The sequence below is a fragment of the Mandrillus leucophaeus genome, unplaced genomic scaffold, assembly GCF_000951045.1.
Source record: "Mandrillus leucophaeus isolate KB7577 unplaced genomic scaffold, Mleu.le_1.0 Scaffold353, whole genome shotgun sequence".
NCBI classification, from domain to species: Eukaryota; Metazoa; Chordata; class Mammalia; order Primates; family Cercopithecidae; genus Mandrillus; species Mandrillus leucophaeus.
Window position 1 is genome coordinate 1,739,921 of NW_012103732.1, and position 16,879 is coordinate 1,756,799.

General features: G+C 36.1%; 1 protein-coding gene across 1 annotated transcript in view; it reads left to right on the top strand.

The window, feature by feature from the left end:
• TTC37 (tetratricopeptide repeat domain 37) overlaps positions 1-16,879 on the top strand; it is a 91,339-nt gene that overhangs the window by 53,829 nt on the left and 20,631 nt on the right. The window contains exons 33-38 of the mRNA XM_011989439.1: positions 3,135-3,356; positions 4,231-4,303; positions 6,683-6,736; positions 6,911-7,022; positions 10,294-10,422; positions 16,575-16,696. Coding sequence (XP_011844829.1) covers positions 3,135-3,356; positions 4,231-4,303; positions 6,683-6,736; positions 6,911-7,022; positions 10,294-10,422; positions 16,575-16,696 — 712 coding nt within the window. The remainder of the gene's footprint in view (positions 1-3,134; positions 3,357-4,230; positions 4,304-6,682; positions 6,737-6,910; positions 7,023-10,293; positions 10,423-16,574; positions 16,697-16,879) is intronic.

Consider the following 16,879-nt stretch of genomic DNA (forward strand, 5'->3'; position numbering starts at 1 on the left):
TGGAAGTGGGAGAAAAAATAACAATGTAATCTTTTTTTCCCCTTCACCTATGTGAAGGAAAACCTTTACCCTTACGTTTTATGTTGTTGGATCCAAGCCTAGTTTTTTTGTTTTTTATGTTTCTTTCTTTGTTTTTGATTTTCTGCGTGTCTTCACCCAAGCTTGACACTACCAACTGCTTCCATCTCTGCCCATTGGCACTCTTTTGTTTGATTTTCTTTCTATGAAAAGTTCAGTTACTTAACCTATACTGCTGTTGTTTGGCATTCATATGTTGGGAACTGAGCAGTGTTCTAGGCACTGATTTAAGGGGAACAGGATTTAGTTCATTATGGGAAAAAAATCTGGTTACCAACTTTATACACTTTATGATAGTAAATAACCATGTGTAAAATCCTGAGAACATGGTAAAATACAACATACAGGTATTGAGCATTCAGCACGTGTTTGCTTAATATTAGAATGTAGTCATTTCAGTCATAATTTAGATTTTGTTTATTAATAAGTATTAAATTAGGTAGTTTTTTTTTTCCATTGAGCAAGGCACAAATTAGAATTTCTTTTTTTGTTATCAATATTGAAATTTGTATTTTACTATTTGCTTTTTGGCTTTTTTAGTTGTACCCATTAGCCATATGGTTATTTGCTAGACATGACACTGACTGACATACTTCCATATTTGGACACATATGTATTAACTCTTACTGTAAAAAGAGTTACTATGGATACTTTACGTAAGCTATTTACTTCAGAGCTGCCTCAGAAAATTCATGATTTCATACCTGCTTGTCAAAATGAAGTATAAAACTCTTAATTTCCCCCTTCCAAAAATAGTCCAAAGAGGTAATGGTAGATATATGACATTTTATAATGTTATAAATATTTCTGTTATATTTCAATGAGCATTGTTTAAAACTTGGACCTGCTAAATTATTAGTTTATTTTTTATATGAGATCACTTAAATGAAAAGTAATTAAAATATATCTTTCCTGCATTGCCATCTACACAACATCAGATATTACAGATGTTAGATTGCATCTCCGTGTTAAATCTTCACCGATAGATGTACTTAGGTAAATCATGAAAATTCTATTTGTAACTATAGAAGTGAATTGTGAACGTAAAATGGTTATGCCATTTGGATAATGGCACTAGGCAGCATTTGTATAATAACTAATGGCAAAAATTCATGGCTAGCGATGTATAAAATAAAATATTCTTTGAGTAAAATATTCCCCTTATTAATGTTATAGAAGGAGGGATACAACAAAGAACTAACAATTTGTATGAAGTGTCAAATATTATTTTGATTTTAGTATTTCCTGTTTTGGTTTACTTGCATCTTAGAAGAGCATAATGACATTGTTTGATGAAGCCTAATTATGCTGGACTGTTTTGACCTGGTTTAACCCTTCTGATAGTAATTTGGGGATGAGAACTGAATAGTCTTTGCCTGGAGTGACATTACACTCTAGAATTTCCACTTTGGAGAATACTCAGTTCTAACTTGTGATTCCTGGTACAACAAACTTTATTTTTCTTGCCTAGCAATGATCTAGAAGCAGAGGAATTCCAGTGCCTTTTAAAAGTTATTATGTGGTTTTCTTTTAAAAAGCTCCTGTTTTTGGAAAGTAGATCTGTTCATTATTTGCACATAAAATAAAACCACTTAAGTAAAGAAAAAAAAAGTTTAAAAAAATTCCTTTATTTTTATTGCAGTATAAAATTCATAATAATTCTTATAAGTTTGTTAGTGGAGAGCTAAGATTTTCTTTATTTAAATTAACTGGGATTCCTAAACATTAATAGATTTTCCTCCATAAGGCTAAGTCAGATATTATAGTTGAAAGAAGAAAAAAAATGCTAGATGTTTACCTATAAAATGTAAATTCTCCTTAAATTATAAAAATACTCATTTGGAGTATAGTGGATATAGAGACAATTTGTACTTATTATATAAAGTGCTAGTTTCAATACCATAGAGCAAATAGGACAAAGCTTTTTTGGAATGATAAAAATCATATTTTAATTGAAGAGTTTTTTTTATTATTTATACCTTCTAATATTTTATTGGAACTCAATATTTTAGCAAAATTGTGCTAATTACTTACCTAGAAGTGAAACTCAAAGAAGCTAATTTATATTTGTTTCTAAAACTTAATGTGTTTGTTAGTTCTCACACTGCTATAAGAAATACCTGAGACTGGGTGATTTACAGAGAAAAGAGGTCTAATTGGCTCAAGGTTTTGCAGGCTGTACAGGAAGCATGGCAGCATTGCTTCTGGGGTGGCCTCAGGAAACTTATAATCATGACAGGAAGTGAAGGGGAAGCCGGCATGTTTTACGTGGCCAGAGCAGGAGGAAGAGAGAGGGAGGCGCTGCACACTTTTAAACAACTAGATCACGTGAGAATTCACTATACAGTACTAAATGGAGATGGTGCTAAACCATTCATGAGAACTCTGCCTCATGATCCAATCACCTCCCACTAGGCCCACTGCCAACACTGGGGATTACAATTCAACATGGCATTTGGGCGGGGACACAGATCCAAACCATATCACTTAGATATAATGACCAGAAAATACGTTTGGCTTTTGTTGCTCTGTGAAAAGTCATTGATGTTTTTAACTGCTTCAATCAGGGAAATTGCTATCTCTAAACACCAAGAAATTTTGCTTTTATATTAATCTTAAAATTGGGTTTAGTTTGGTGAATCTTTACGTAAATTGCTTTTTATACTAAATAATGTTTTAATAGTTACAGATAAAGACTACTGTAGTCATAGGCCGGGCGCGGTGGCTCACGTCTGTAATCCCAGCACTTTGGGAGGCCGAGACGGGCGGATCACGAGGTCAGGAGATCGAGACCATCCTGGCTAACACAGTGAAACCCTGTCTCTACTAAAAATACAAAAAATTAGCTAGGTGTGGTGGCGGGAGCCTGTAGTCCCAGCTACTCTGGAGGCTGAGGCAGGAGAATGGCGTGAACCCAGGAGGCGGAGCTTGCAGTGAGCCGAGATCACGCCACTGCACTCCAGCCTGGGCGACAGAGCAAGACTCCATCTCAAACAAACAAACAAAAAAAACTACTCTAGGCATAACTAATAGGTAATTTTAAAATATATTTACAGCTCTATCTTAAAGGAACCAACCACAGAAAGCCTTCAAGCCCTGTGTGCTCTAGGGTTGGCAATGCAGGATGCTACACTGTCAAAAGCAGCACTTAATGAGTTACTGAAGCACACCAAACACAAAGACAGTAATTATCAGAGGTGCCTTCTTACATCAGCGATTTATGCACTCCAAGGTCGCAGTGTGGCAGTGCAAAAACAAGTATCTAAAGCTGTTCACAGGTAAATTCTGTATTTGTGAACTTGGAACCTAATTATACTTGATATCATTGCATTTGACATTTGGACTTTATTAATACTATAAAATAAGGTAAGAATATACATTTGAAAACGACACCCTGGTTTTATGCAATTTTACGCAGGACCTGACTATATATATTATTTTACCTATAAGGATTGTGTTTTTTTAATTCAATTGATAAGTTTGGCCCTTAGTCAGGTTAAGGCCCAAACTTTGTTTTGCTATTAAAGCTCTTAATTCCCAAGTTTGTAATATTCTTAGTCTGTTGTCTGGTACTATCTAGATTGATGGTTTTAGTAATTTTCAGCCATTTAAAGATTCATTAATTTCTTCAAAATTTGAAAAAAGGAAAGCTGTCATTAGCAGCAGTGGTTAATTATTATATTTTATTTTTAGCAGTAAAGTATCTTGTCTGTAGTCTCTTTTCCTTTCAGAGTTCATTTTTATTAACAATCTGCTGGGTTTTTTTTAAGTTATTTTAATATAAAGCTTATTCCTTATGTCATTTTTATTAGTAGTCATCTTCCTACCATGCAATATTACTTATCCTATAATTTTTAATCTCTTTGTGTTTGAACACAGTGTATTAAATTTCCTTAACTTTTCTTAATTATCTCATGACTTTATAATCATCCATTGTTGATTTTTTTCTTCTTATTTTCATAAAGACTGTTGGAGTATATAAGTGATATAAAGTACGTTTTCTAAAAATACTTTCAACCAAACATGCACAATTAATATGAACTTGTTTTAGATGTCTAAAAGGTTTTAAACTTAATAAATTGTTGGTTGCGTGTACATTTTGTGGTTAAAGTAACTTGTCTCTAAGCCTGCTACTTTCGATGATCTCTTTAGCAACCCTGGTGACCCTGCTCTTTGGTCTCTGTTGTCTCGAGTTGTTGCACAGTATGCTCAACGAAATGCAAAGGTAAAGTAATGTTTCAAATTCTAGCAAAAAGATAAAATAACTTGTGATGTGGTAAATATGATAATTTTAAACTACGACACTATTCTTCTGAAAGATAATTTATACAATGAAGAAAGTTCTGTTATTAGCTAAATTTTCCATTAGTCATCCAACGAATACTAGACTGAGTTTTCTCCATGTATCGTTGCACTGTTCTAGATGTTGTGGGAGCTACAAAGAAGTAGGAAGATCTTTTTGAACACATACAGATTATGGTAATGATATGTGATAAAATAATGTAACACTGCCAATAGTAAGCATTAGCTATGTGTTTTTGAATCCCAAAAGATAATTTTATTTAAAATCATCTTAAAGATAAGGCAGTAAGAACTAGAACACTGCTAATATACAACTATGTAATTATAAATATGAAGTCATTGACATTCTATAAAGGATTATACACTACATTTTAGTTTCTAACAGCCAGATATTTTCAGGAGTCTGTATTCTTCTATTAACTTCTGTGGTTAATATATCCTCTCATAGTTCACTTCACAAGTTGGTAAACATGATGGTAATAGCTAATGTTTTCAACAGCTTACCACAACTAATTATTCCAGTATCTGAAATCTACAAGACCCACACACTTGTTTGACATCTGTGAGTCTTGTTTGTTATTCCTACGGAATTTCATTCTTGGTGGCTTTGTTTCTTTGTTTACCCAATTGTGTGTACTTGAAAATTATTTCTAGGAATAATTTGAGGCCTAGAATTAAGGTACCTTTCTACAGAAGTAATTTGTACTTGCTTCCGCTGGGTGCTTGGGAGGTCCACCAATCTGGGACTACATTATACAAAGTTTAGAACTTGGGGTTTTTGGACCAAGCAGTCTACTTTGTGCTTGGGTTGCTAGTTCCTGAGACCTGGCTTAATTCTGATTCACGTTGAATCTTAGGGTGTGGCCTGTTGGGGTCTCAGCTTATTCTGATGTAGGTCTCCTCTATACTCCCCTCCTTGTGTTAACCTGGGCCTTAATTTTTGTCCTACCAGCCCATGCGTCCTTCAGGATTAAAATTAAAATCTGTTAGTATTTGGGCCAGGCACGGTGGCTCATGACTGTAATCCCAGCACTTTGGAAGGCCGAGGAGGGTGGATTACCTGAGGTCAGGAGTTCATGACCAGCCTGGCTAACATGGTGAAACCCTGTCTCTACTAAAAATACAAACATTAGCTGGGCATGGTGGCACACACCTGTAGTCCCAGCTACTTGGGAGGCTGAGGCAGAAGAATCACTTGAACCCGGGAGGCGGAGGTTGCAGTGAGCTGAGATTGTGCCACTGCACTCCAGCCTGGGCAACAGAGCAAGACTCCATCTAAAAAAAAAAAAAAAAAAAAAGAAAAAAAAAGAAAAGAAATTTGTTAGCATTTGGGAACGGCAGAAGCGGCTTCCCTGCTCACTTGTCTCTCTGAATTCCAGTTTTCCCTTTCAATTTTGACCTGGTAAGTCCTTAATATCTTGTCAATCTTTCAGTGCTTTTAAGAATATGTTTTTAAAATCTTTTATCTCAGTGCTTTTCAAACTGTAATGTGCAACTGAAGTCACCTGGTGATCTTGTGAAAATGCCGATTCTAATTCTGTAGGCCTGAGACGGGACCCAATATTCTGCACATCTAACAACCTCTTAGAGTGTGTGGACGCTGCAGAGGCACAAGCCGCAGTTTGAGCAGCAGGGTTTTATTTCACATTTTTTGTTATTTTTAATGAGTGAGTTGGCTCAAAGGACCTGGAAGACCATTGTTATTCGACTCCAAAATTACCTGAATGAAGTGCTTTATTATGTGTCAGCTATCAGCATTTTTATAATCTCAACAACCATATGAAATAGCTGCAATTATTTAAAGTTATAGATTTCAAACTGAGCTAATGAAAACCCTGTGATGCTACACGTATTTTTTTTATTTTTAGTATTGGGTTGATTATTGAAGCAATGATGAGGTGCCTTGAACTTTATTTTACTGCAGTATGTAAGTTTTGAAAATACTACGTATTTTCATATAGTAAGCCATGTTAATTTATCTTTGTGATCTCTCTCAGTCTTTATAATCTTTTATATTATTAGAAAATGTATACATTTGGTTGGTAAAATTACGTAACTTTTGAGCCTATAAATGAATATTTTGAAAGAAGAGTTGGTCACAGTAGAAAAGATTTCCTTTCACAAGATTATTAGTCTTTTCAAACATTAATAATAAATTGATACTTTTAAGAAGGTTAGGAGTTGTGAAAGTGGTAAAACTGAACCTTTCCAGTGATTTAGTGGAAAAGCCTTATCAATCTTAAATTTACTTTTTCATGAAAGTTTTTGCATTTGTATAAATCATCAATATTTTCTGTTCTAGGGAGGTGTGGTAGCAGGAAATGTGGCTCATATCCTGGACTCAAATCACGGAAAGGTTAGTTTGTCCTAGTACAAAGGAAATGTTGAATTTATTAAATAATACTGATGAAGGAATAATAGTTTTCATAGCCTTAGTGATTATATCATATCAAATGGAGTCTTTTAGTCAGTTTGAAAGAGAGGGAGCTATAAGGAAAATTGGCTCACATACTTCTTTTCTCTTATGTAGAAGGCGTTACTGTACACTGCAGTAAATCAGTTGGCTATGGGAAGCAGTTCAGGAGAAGATGAAAAAAATATTGCACTAAAGACCATTCAGAAGGCAGCTCTCCTTTCTCCAGGTGCATATAATATCTATTTCATTAATTCCAATTTTTTTTTCTAAATACATATTTTGTAAGTGGGGGAGAAATCTTGCACACAATATATATTTTATTGGCATTGTTTATACCAGACAAAAATGTGTGTAATTTAGATCTTCTACAACAGGAGTTTGAGTGATTAAAGTATTTTGCACTATGTAAGTGTTTAATACAATATATAATGCTATCAGAAATGACTTTTTAAATTGATGCATTATAGATTCACATAGTTTCAAGGTGCATGTGATAATTCAGTACATTTATATTCTTGAATTTGGATTCTGTCAATCTTGCATTTATTTGTGATTTATAGGAGCAAAGTTTATATTTTCATGAAATAAGTCAAAAGAATTTTAAGAAAATATTTCAAGATTTTGCATATCATTTGATTATCTGCTTTTGGCTACTGATAATTAAGAGAGCATCAATTATCGAAATAGGCCTAAAGGAGTGTCTGCTTAGTGATACTTTATTATTACCTGTTACTGAAAATCTGAACTATATGTGTATTTTCAAGAAACAGTTTTATTTCCATTTTGCATCAATATGGTTTAAAGAGTTTCACCCATAGTTGCTAAATTATTTAACATACATATTTAGATATTTTTATGTGTAGTTAGCTTCTTGAAGGATGGGGATGTATCTTGTGTGGTAACTGTTAGAAATGACACAGTTATGGCCTCACCTGAGCTAATTGTGTCATATATAGGCTGTTGATCACAAAGGTACTGAAGAATGTTACTTAAGCATGTTCCATCACTACAAAAAATGCCGTAGAAGACTGGAATGTCTAGCAATATAGGGTTATAAGGTATATTTTTACATAATACAGTATTTTAAATATGAAATAATGCATGAAATTTATTCTCCTTTAACTCTTCAGATGTGTTAGATCAGAATGCTATTGCTTTTGGCTAAGCACTGTTGGGAAAGAAATTATACCAAGAACAAGTTCAGTGTTATCTTGACAATAAATTGTAAAGACTCTCATTAAGCTGCAAAATATCTAACATTTCAGGGATTATTTTGTAAACTAAGTAAAAAAATCAATATTCTGTTGTTTACGTTTTCCTTCATTTTGACATAGAAACAAAAAGAGACTAAACATTTTGATTTGTCTATGTTATATATATATTGGTAAGTTTTTTATTTTTGGAGTTCTCAAGCAGATATTAGATAAACTTACTCTCAATAATTCTTATTGTGGATCCAGAATGATAAAAGATCTATTAGCCTTTGATTGTGTAAGGACAAAAACTTTAGAAAGGTGAGATTGCCCAGATTAGGTCCTCTCTAATGATCTCTGATGTTCCCGGATTATCTGGATAAATACATACTCGAGGAAGCAGAGACGTCACATAAGATGCTAGAACAGTGACTTAGTGGCAAAGATGAGTGCCTGTTTGAGACTTGTCCTTAGAGTCCAATGAAAATGAATATAACTGTCATTATGTGTAGTGGCTGTACACCTAGTCCTTGTAGATCTTTGGATGAACAAAGCACAGTTTTGATAGATGTTATTCCAGGGAGTCTTGTCAGGAATTTAAAGATAATTCCAAGAATTTAGAATTGAATGGAAAAAATTCCAATTTCTGCTACATTAGTGCTTCTGTGATACTAAGAGGTATTTTTAGCAGCTGTATTTTAAAATTTTGGGGGTTGTAGTTTATATTTTATCTTAGAGTCACTCCATTTTATAGGGAATTTGGTTTGCTGGTCATCTGTGGAAGAGTTCATGGAAACAGTAATTATTTTGTGTTGTGATAGAGAAAATTGCTGCCAGCTATTGTCCATTCTCCAATCAGAAATCCAAACTATACAATACTGTAAGATCCCTAAAGGGGCTATCCCCTTAATCTTAGGATTAAGTTAATATTCAGAGATTGAGTCCACTTCAGTTGGAATCATAGAATTTAAGACCCTATGGCACCTCAGCTATTATCTAGCTTAGTTGTCTTGTTTTATAGGAAAATGAATCCTAAAAGAAGAACTACCACACATTAATTAGTGGCATGGCTAGACCTGACACCCACATCTAAGGCTGTCATGTGCCTTTATTTATATAGTAATCAGATTTTATCATAAATTCTAGAAAATAGTCCCCATTTGTGTATTCTGGAATTTGATTATGTCTATGCTACTTAAAATAAGATAGTCATTATTTGGAGTGGAAATTGTTTCATTATATGGAGGTATGTATTGAACTTTTTGTAAAAGTATTTGATCTGCATAAGACTTTAATGATTCTTGTAATTTTGTTGATTTTTGTACTTTTAGCAGTAATACTGGTCACCTATAACTGAAGTAGATATATATTTCAGATATTTGATGAGAAACATTTTGGGTGGGGTGGTCAGATAAGAAAAAATAGAAAACTAAAGCTAAAAAGTATGATCAAGTGACTTTTGTTAACTAGCACTCCCTTGTGAGATTTTGAAAGCGTTCATTTGTTTTTTAAGAGTAGCAGGACTAAAATATTAACTTGTTGAAGTAAAGGGCAAAATAAGATTTATAAAAATAAATGACCAAACAAATGAAAAGAAAAAACTTCTAAATTCCAAATCCCCTTCACTTTTTTTTTCCACAACTGTCTTAAAAAGAGAAGTCTTTATACATAATCTTTTCTATACATAGAAAGTTACCTTCCAACTCACTGCTGTTGGACTTTTCTCCTTTTCCCTCCCCTGAAGCTGCTGTGAAGGGTGAAGGAAAGAAGGAAAGATCAAATGAATGAAGGATATATAGTCATATAAATGCTTCACTTGGAATGATGAAGTTACTTTCATGCTTGCCTATTAGAATATAATTAAAATCTTGAGTCTTTCCTTTGGCTTAAACTTTTCTTAAGAACTGGTGTTATCTTCCTTGTCCTAGGACTGAGTCTTTAAAATGGCAACTACTAAGTGACGAAGATGAGTGAGACTTATCCTTGGTGTTCAGTGCAAGTGAATCTAATTGCCCTTGCCACAGTAATACAGCACTCTAGGCAGCTGAGCTAACCAGCCATGGAAGAAGAACTTAATAGGATGTTTCTCATCCTCTGATATGTTTGGAAAAATTGGCAAATCTTGAAAGATGAATGTAGCAATGTGTTTCTGAAAACAAGTGCAATTTAGTTTTCCTTTGAGAAAGTGAAATTTTGTTTTAGATACAATTTTTTTTAACTTGTAAACTCAATCTCATTTTTGATAGTTTTTAAGCAACACGTTGATTTTAACAAGACTTATCACTGTGTGTTTCCTGTTTTTAGGTGATCCTGCTGTCTGGGCTGGGCTAATGGCAGCCTGTCATGCTGATGATAAACTGGCCTTAGTGAACAAGACTCAGCCAAAGAGGATAGATTTATACTTGGCACTGTTATCTGCTATTTCTGCTTCAAGTAAGTTCTAAAAAGCTTCTTTATACATGATTTAATTCAGATTTCTTGAATGGTTAAATCCGGAATACAAACAGCTTCAGCACATATTGTTATAAAAAATATATTCATTAGGCCGGGTGCGGTGGCTCATGCCTGTAATCCCAGCACTTTGGGAAGCCGAGACGGGCGGATCATGAGGTCAGGAGATCGAGACCATCTTGGCTAACACGGTGAAACCCTATCTCTACTAAAAAATACAAAAAAATAGCTGGGCATGGTGGCGGGTGCCTGTAGTCCCAGGTACTCTGGAGACTGAGGCAGGAGAATGGCATGAACCTGGGAGGTGGAGCTTGCAGTGAGCTGAGATCGCACCACTGCACTCCAGTCTGGGCGACAGAGCGAGACTCCGTCTAAAAAAAATATGTGTATATATATATACATATTCATTAAAAATCCATAGTATAATATTTGTACAAAAGTGTGATAAGCATATGTATTTTCTCTTCCAGATAGCTTAAAAGCCCAATAGGTTCTGTTAGCTGAAATCTTTCTTTTGTAGCATTACTTACTTTGAGACTTTACCAGCATTTTAGGATAGAGGCGACCTGGAAAGATTCCTTTACTGAAACCTGCATTGAAATTGTCCCATGATTCCTCCTGGGAATCTTGGTCAGAATAAGCTGTTAATCTAATCAGATTTAGTTAACATTGTATTGTAAATCTATAAATTTCTTCACTGAAAAGTGATATAGATTAACCTACTTAAATTAATAAATAGATTAGCCTACTTTTGTCTTGGGACATTAACTTTTCACTGAATTAATTTTAGGTTATTAATCATTGTTTAGTAAATGTTAAGCATCATTACTGCCAGTCTTTTGACTACTAGGGCAAATTAAGAAAAGTAGGCTTTTGTTTAATGGTATTAGATTATATAAGATTGAAATATTTTAATAAAATGAATTTATTAAGTGGTAAATCAGAAATACCTATAACATAGTTATTTTTAAGCCATACTCTTCAGATTAAAAGAAAGAACTACCTATTTTTATTTTTTATCCACATTGACAATCTGTGTCTTTCTTTTTTTTTTTTTTTTTTTTTGAGACGGAGTCTCGCTCTGTCACCCAGGCTGGAGTGCAGTGGCCGGATCTCAGCTCACTGCAAGCTCTGCCTCCCGGGTTCACGCCATTCTCCTGCCTCAGCCTCCCGAGTAGCTGGGACTATAGGCGCCCGCCACCTCGCCCGGCTAGTTTTTTTGTATTTAGTAGAGACGGGGTTTCACCGTGTTAGCCAAGATGGTCTCGATCTCCTGACCTCGTGATCCGCCCGTCTCAGCCTCCCAAAGTGCGGGGATTACAGGCGTGAGCCACCGCGCCCGGCCGACAATATCTGTCTTTCATTGGTATGTTTAGACTATAGGTGTTTGAAATGATTGTTGATATCATTTGTTTAGTATCTATCATGTATTTTACCATTTTCTATTTGTTGCCCTTGTTCTTTGTTTCTATTGTTGTCCAACTATTTTTCTGTGTTTTGTAGTTTTAATTGTGTGTTTTATTTGATGCTATTTTCTCTTCTTTGTTAGCATGTCAGTCATATTTTCTTTCTTACTTTTCTTTTTTACTGGTTGCCCTTTTTTACTGGTTGCAATATACATTTACAATTAATCCAACTCCATTTTCAACTAACACTGTACTGCTTTATGGATAGTGCAAGTCCTTAGAGTAAAACAATCCTAGTTATTGTCCTTTATGTCATTGCTCTTTTGCTTGCACATAAGCATATGAGTCTGTGTACATCCATACACACATAAGCACACATAATCAAATACGTTGTTGCTATCATTATTTTAGTTTTTTTTTTTTAAGAGATGAAGTCTTGCTGTGTGCCCAGACTGGCCTCAAATTCCTGGTCTCAAGTAATACTCCCGCCTGAGCCTTGCAAGTCAGGCGGGAGTCACCATGCCAAACTAATTTTTTTGTTTTAGAAATGAGGTATTGCTATGTTGCCCAGGCTGGTCTCAAACTCCTAGGCTCAAGCAATCTTCCTGTTTTGGCCTCCTAAAGTATTGGGATTACAGGTGTGAGCCACTACATCCAGCCTATATGTGTCTTAATAGGTGAGACTAGTTTCTTGTAGGCAGCATATATTAGATAATTCTTTAAATCTATTCAGCCAATCTATATATTTTCAATGGAAAATTCATTTACATTCAAGGTTATCATTGATGTGTGATGCCTTTTTTCTGTTGTTTAATTAGGTTTTTTTTTGTATATGCATTATTTCTTTCTCTCTTTATTGTATGTTATTGTATTTTGGTGGTTTTTCTGTAGTGGTACCATTCGTATCCTTTCTCTTCCTCATTTGTATGTTTGCTTTACCAGTGAGTTTTTACTTTTGTGTGTTTTCATGATGGTAAATATTGTCTGTTCTCTTTCAGGTTTAGATTCCATTGAGCATTTCTTTTAGGATAGGACTGGACTAGGGGTGATATTCAACTTTTACTTGTCTGGGAAAACTTTATTTTCCCCTCGTTTATGAAGGATAACTTGGCTGGGTATAGTATCCTTGACTGACAGTTTTTTTCTTTTCAGCATTTTGGATATGTTATCTTATTCTCTACTGGCCTGGAAGGTTTCTACTGACAAATCTGCTGTTAGTCTGATGGGTGTTCATTTATAAGTAGTATGTTTTTAGTATTCTCTCTTTGTCTTTGACTTTTGGTAGGTTAACTGTAGTGTGCCATGGGGAACATCTTTTGGAATTGTAAATATTTGTGCATCTCTAAGCCTCCTCATATTTTCAGATGTGTAAATCTCTTGCTAGAATTGGGATATTTTCATCTATTATTTTGTTAAATAGTTTTTCTTAACAAAATAATTATGTTTTATTTTTGCCTTCTAGGACACTGAAAATTTAAATATTTGGATGTTTTATGGTGTTCCATATGTCATGTAGGCTTTGCTTATTTTATACTTTTGTTTCACTAAGTTATTTGAAAAGATCTGTCTTCAAGTTCTGAGGCTCTTCTGCTTGATCTAGTCTGTTGTTGAAGCTTTGAGATGGATTTTGTATTTCGTTCAATGAATTCTTCATTTCTAGAATTTCTGTTTGGTTATTTCTGATGATATCCATCTCTTTGGTAAATTTTTCATTAGTATCCTAAATTGCTTTTTGTAATTTCTTTGTACTGGTTTTTAGTATTGTCTTGTATTTTACTGAACTGCTTTACTATCAGTATTTTGAATTTTTCCCCTAGGATTTCATAAATTTCTTTTTGATTCAGATCTGTTGCTGTAGAATTATGATGTTCCTTTGGAGGTGTCATATTGCCTTGCTTTTTCTTGTTTTCTTTGTCCTTACATTGATATATGCACATCTAGTCTAACAGTCCCTTCCAATTTTGGAATTTTCTTTCGTAGAGGAGCATTTTTTCCTGAAGATGTATATCCATGGTGTTGTTTGGGTAGGTCACTTTGGCTTTGATTCTGAATGTAGTCTCTGATTTCTTTGGCTGTAGACAGCATCAGTGATATTTGTGATTTCTTTGGTTTGTTAGGATACACTTGTTAGTGGAGGCTTGGTGAAGTTTTGGTGGGGCCTGGGATGCCAGATAGGCCAGTCTTTGGGCCCCAGTGGTGGCAGCAGTGGGCTAAGCTTGCCTGTCCTTGGACACCAGAGCAATGTACAGTGGCACTGGTGTTAGTGGGTTTAGGCAGGCCCATTCTTGTGCCTCTATAGATGGATTGCCCAGGTTCCAGGAATGGCAGCATTGGTGTATTAGGGTTCTCCTAGAGGGACAGAACTAATAGGAGCTATATAGATAGATAGATAGATAGATATATCTATATCTATATCTGTATCTATATCTATATCTATATCTATATAGAGTTCATTAAGTATTAACTTACACGATCACAAGTTCCCACAATAGGCTGTCTGCAAGCTGAGGAGCAAGAAGAGCCAGTCCTAGGCCCCAAACTGAAGAACTTGAAGTCTGATGTTTGAGGGCAGGAAGCATCCAGCATGAGAGAAAGATGTAGGATGGGAGGCTATGCCAGTCTCGCTTTTTCGTGTTTTTCTGCCTGCATTATATTTGCTGGAGGCTGATTAGATTGTGCCCAACAGATTAAGGGTGGATCTGCCCTCCCTAGTCTACTGACTCAGATGTTAATCTCTTTTGGCAACACCCACACAGGCACACCCAGGATCAATACTTTGTATCCCTCAGTCCAATCAAGTTGACACTCAATATTAACCCTCAAAATTAGGCTGGGTAAGTGGGTATGTTCTTGAGTCCCTGGGCAGCAGGCATGGTGTGGATGATGGCAGTAGCAGTGGGACTGACCCTCTGGGACCCAAGCAGTCCACACTGGCATTAGTGGTGGCTGCAATGGACTGAGCACACCAGTCCCCAGGCCCACGTGTGGTACATGTGAGTGAGTGCCAGCTGCGGTGTTAGCGGCAGATTGGATGGGCCTGACCTCAGACCCCAGAGGAGTGCTCAAATGCTAATGGTGATGGTCTAAGCTGGGCAATCCCCAGGCCCCAGGAGGGCATGCTTGGGTACTCTGGGGAGTGGAGCCAGGCCAGGTAGACCTGTCCTTAGGCTCCCTGGTGGTGCATGCGGGCCCTGGCTGTGATAGGCAGGGGCAGAGTGATGCTGGGCTGCCAGGAAATACTTTGTTGGGAGCAGCAGCTGCTGTTCTGTGACCCTGCTACTGGGTAGGGTGGGGTTGCTTTCAGTGTGAGCAGCCATAGGCAGCTGGTTGTGGGGGTTACAGGCTTCAGTCATGCCTCAGTTCTGCTGTATTCCAATGCAGTGATAACTGCAGGGCAGTGGAATTTGTTCTCAGGGCACTTGAATATGCATGGCTGCTCCTTACTGGCAGCTCATGGTGGTTCACAGTGGCTCTCCTCAGCTCCAGTAGCAGTGGCTGTGGGCAGGGAATATCAGTGGGGCTGCAGGGCTGTGGAGATACAGGGGCTGTTGGGCTGCATGGCAAGACACAGCCTGGTAGAGGGCTGGGCTCTCAAAATAGTGCCTCACTCTAGCTGCTTAGGACTCAGGGGTTTGTGGGACTCAGCGTGACCTGATCCCAGCTGAGCAGACGACCTCACTCCCCTCTCCTTCCTTGCTTTTGGTGTTTCCTGTTACTTTTCTGTTGAGGTCCAGTGTGCTTTTTCAGATAATATATCTGAAATGTGATTGTCTACTTGCTATTTGGTTCCTTTCCATGGATGAGGCGAGCACCAAATGCATCTAATCAGCTATCTTGAATAGCTATCTTAAATTCACTTACTAGTGATTTTACCAAGTATTTAAGGAAAAATAATACCAATTCTACTCAAATTCTTTCAGAAAATCTAAGATAGTAACACTTCTAACATCTATGAGGCCAGCATTACCCTAATACCCAAACCACGCAAAGAACAACATTGCTTGTGAAGGTAGATTGAGAAATTCATAACAAAACTTTAGCAATTCAAATCCAGCAATACGTAAAAATGATAATAATACATCATGATCAATTATGGTTTATCCCAGGAGTGCAAGGTTGATGTACCATTTGAAAATGAATGTAATTTGCCATATTAGCACCCGTGAAAGATGCCAAAGAGTTTATACCATATGATTCCACTTATATGAAATTTGTGGAAATGCAGATTGGTCTATGTGACAGAAAACAGATTAGGAGCTGACTGGGGACAGAGGCTAGGAGAGGATGGAGTAGGTTGGGAACAAAAGTGGTTACAAAGGGAGAAGTGGAAAATTTTGATGATGCTGAATATGTTCATTATCGTGATTGTGGTGATGGTTCACTGATATACATGTCAAATATCAAATTGTATAGACTGAAAATGTACAGCTTACTTTACATCAGTTATATCACAGTAAATCTTTACATGTTTTCAGCAACTTATTTTATTGTTTCTTTAGAAGTCACAATTATAAGAGGCTTTGAGTTATTTAACCACAAATACCCCTGCCATGAAACTTTTCAGAAACCTGCCTCTTGTCAGGATAGTCTATGGTACATGTGGCACATGTAACTGAAAAACTGTGTATGGATGATAAGTCTAATGGTAACTTTTTAGGAACCAGTTACTCCTCTGAGAACACATTATAAATTGCAGAATAAAGTAACATTGACATTTTTTGTTTACAGTTAAAGACAAAAAATTCTTTGAAAATTACAACCAGTCTCTTGAAAAGTGGTCTCTGTCACAAGCTGTCACTGGTCTAATAGACACAGGAAGAATATCTGAAGCTGAAACTCTCTGCACAAAGGTATTATTATGGAATGTGCATTGAAACTCATGGATTCTTATCTTACTTGGAAAATAACTTCAAAAATAGAATATGTGAGGCCAGACACAGTGGCTCACTCCTGTATTCCTGGCACTTTGGGAGATTGAGATGGGAGAATCACTTGAGGCCAGGAGTTTGAGACCAGCCTGGGCAACATAGCGA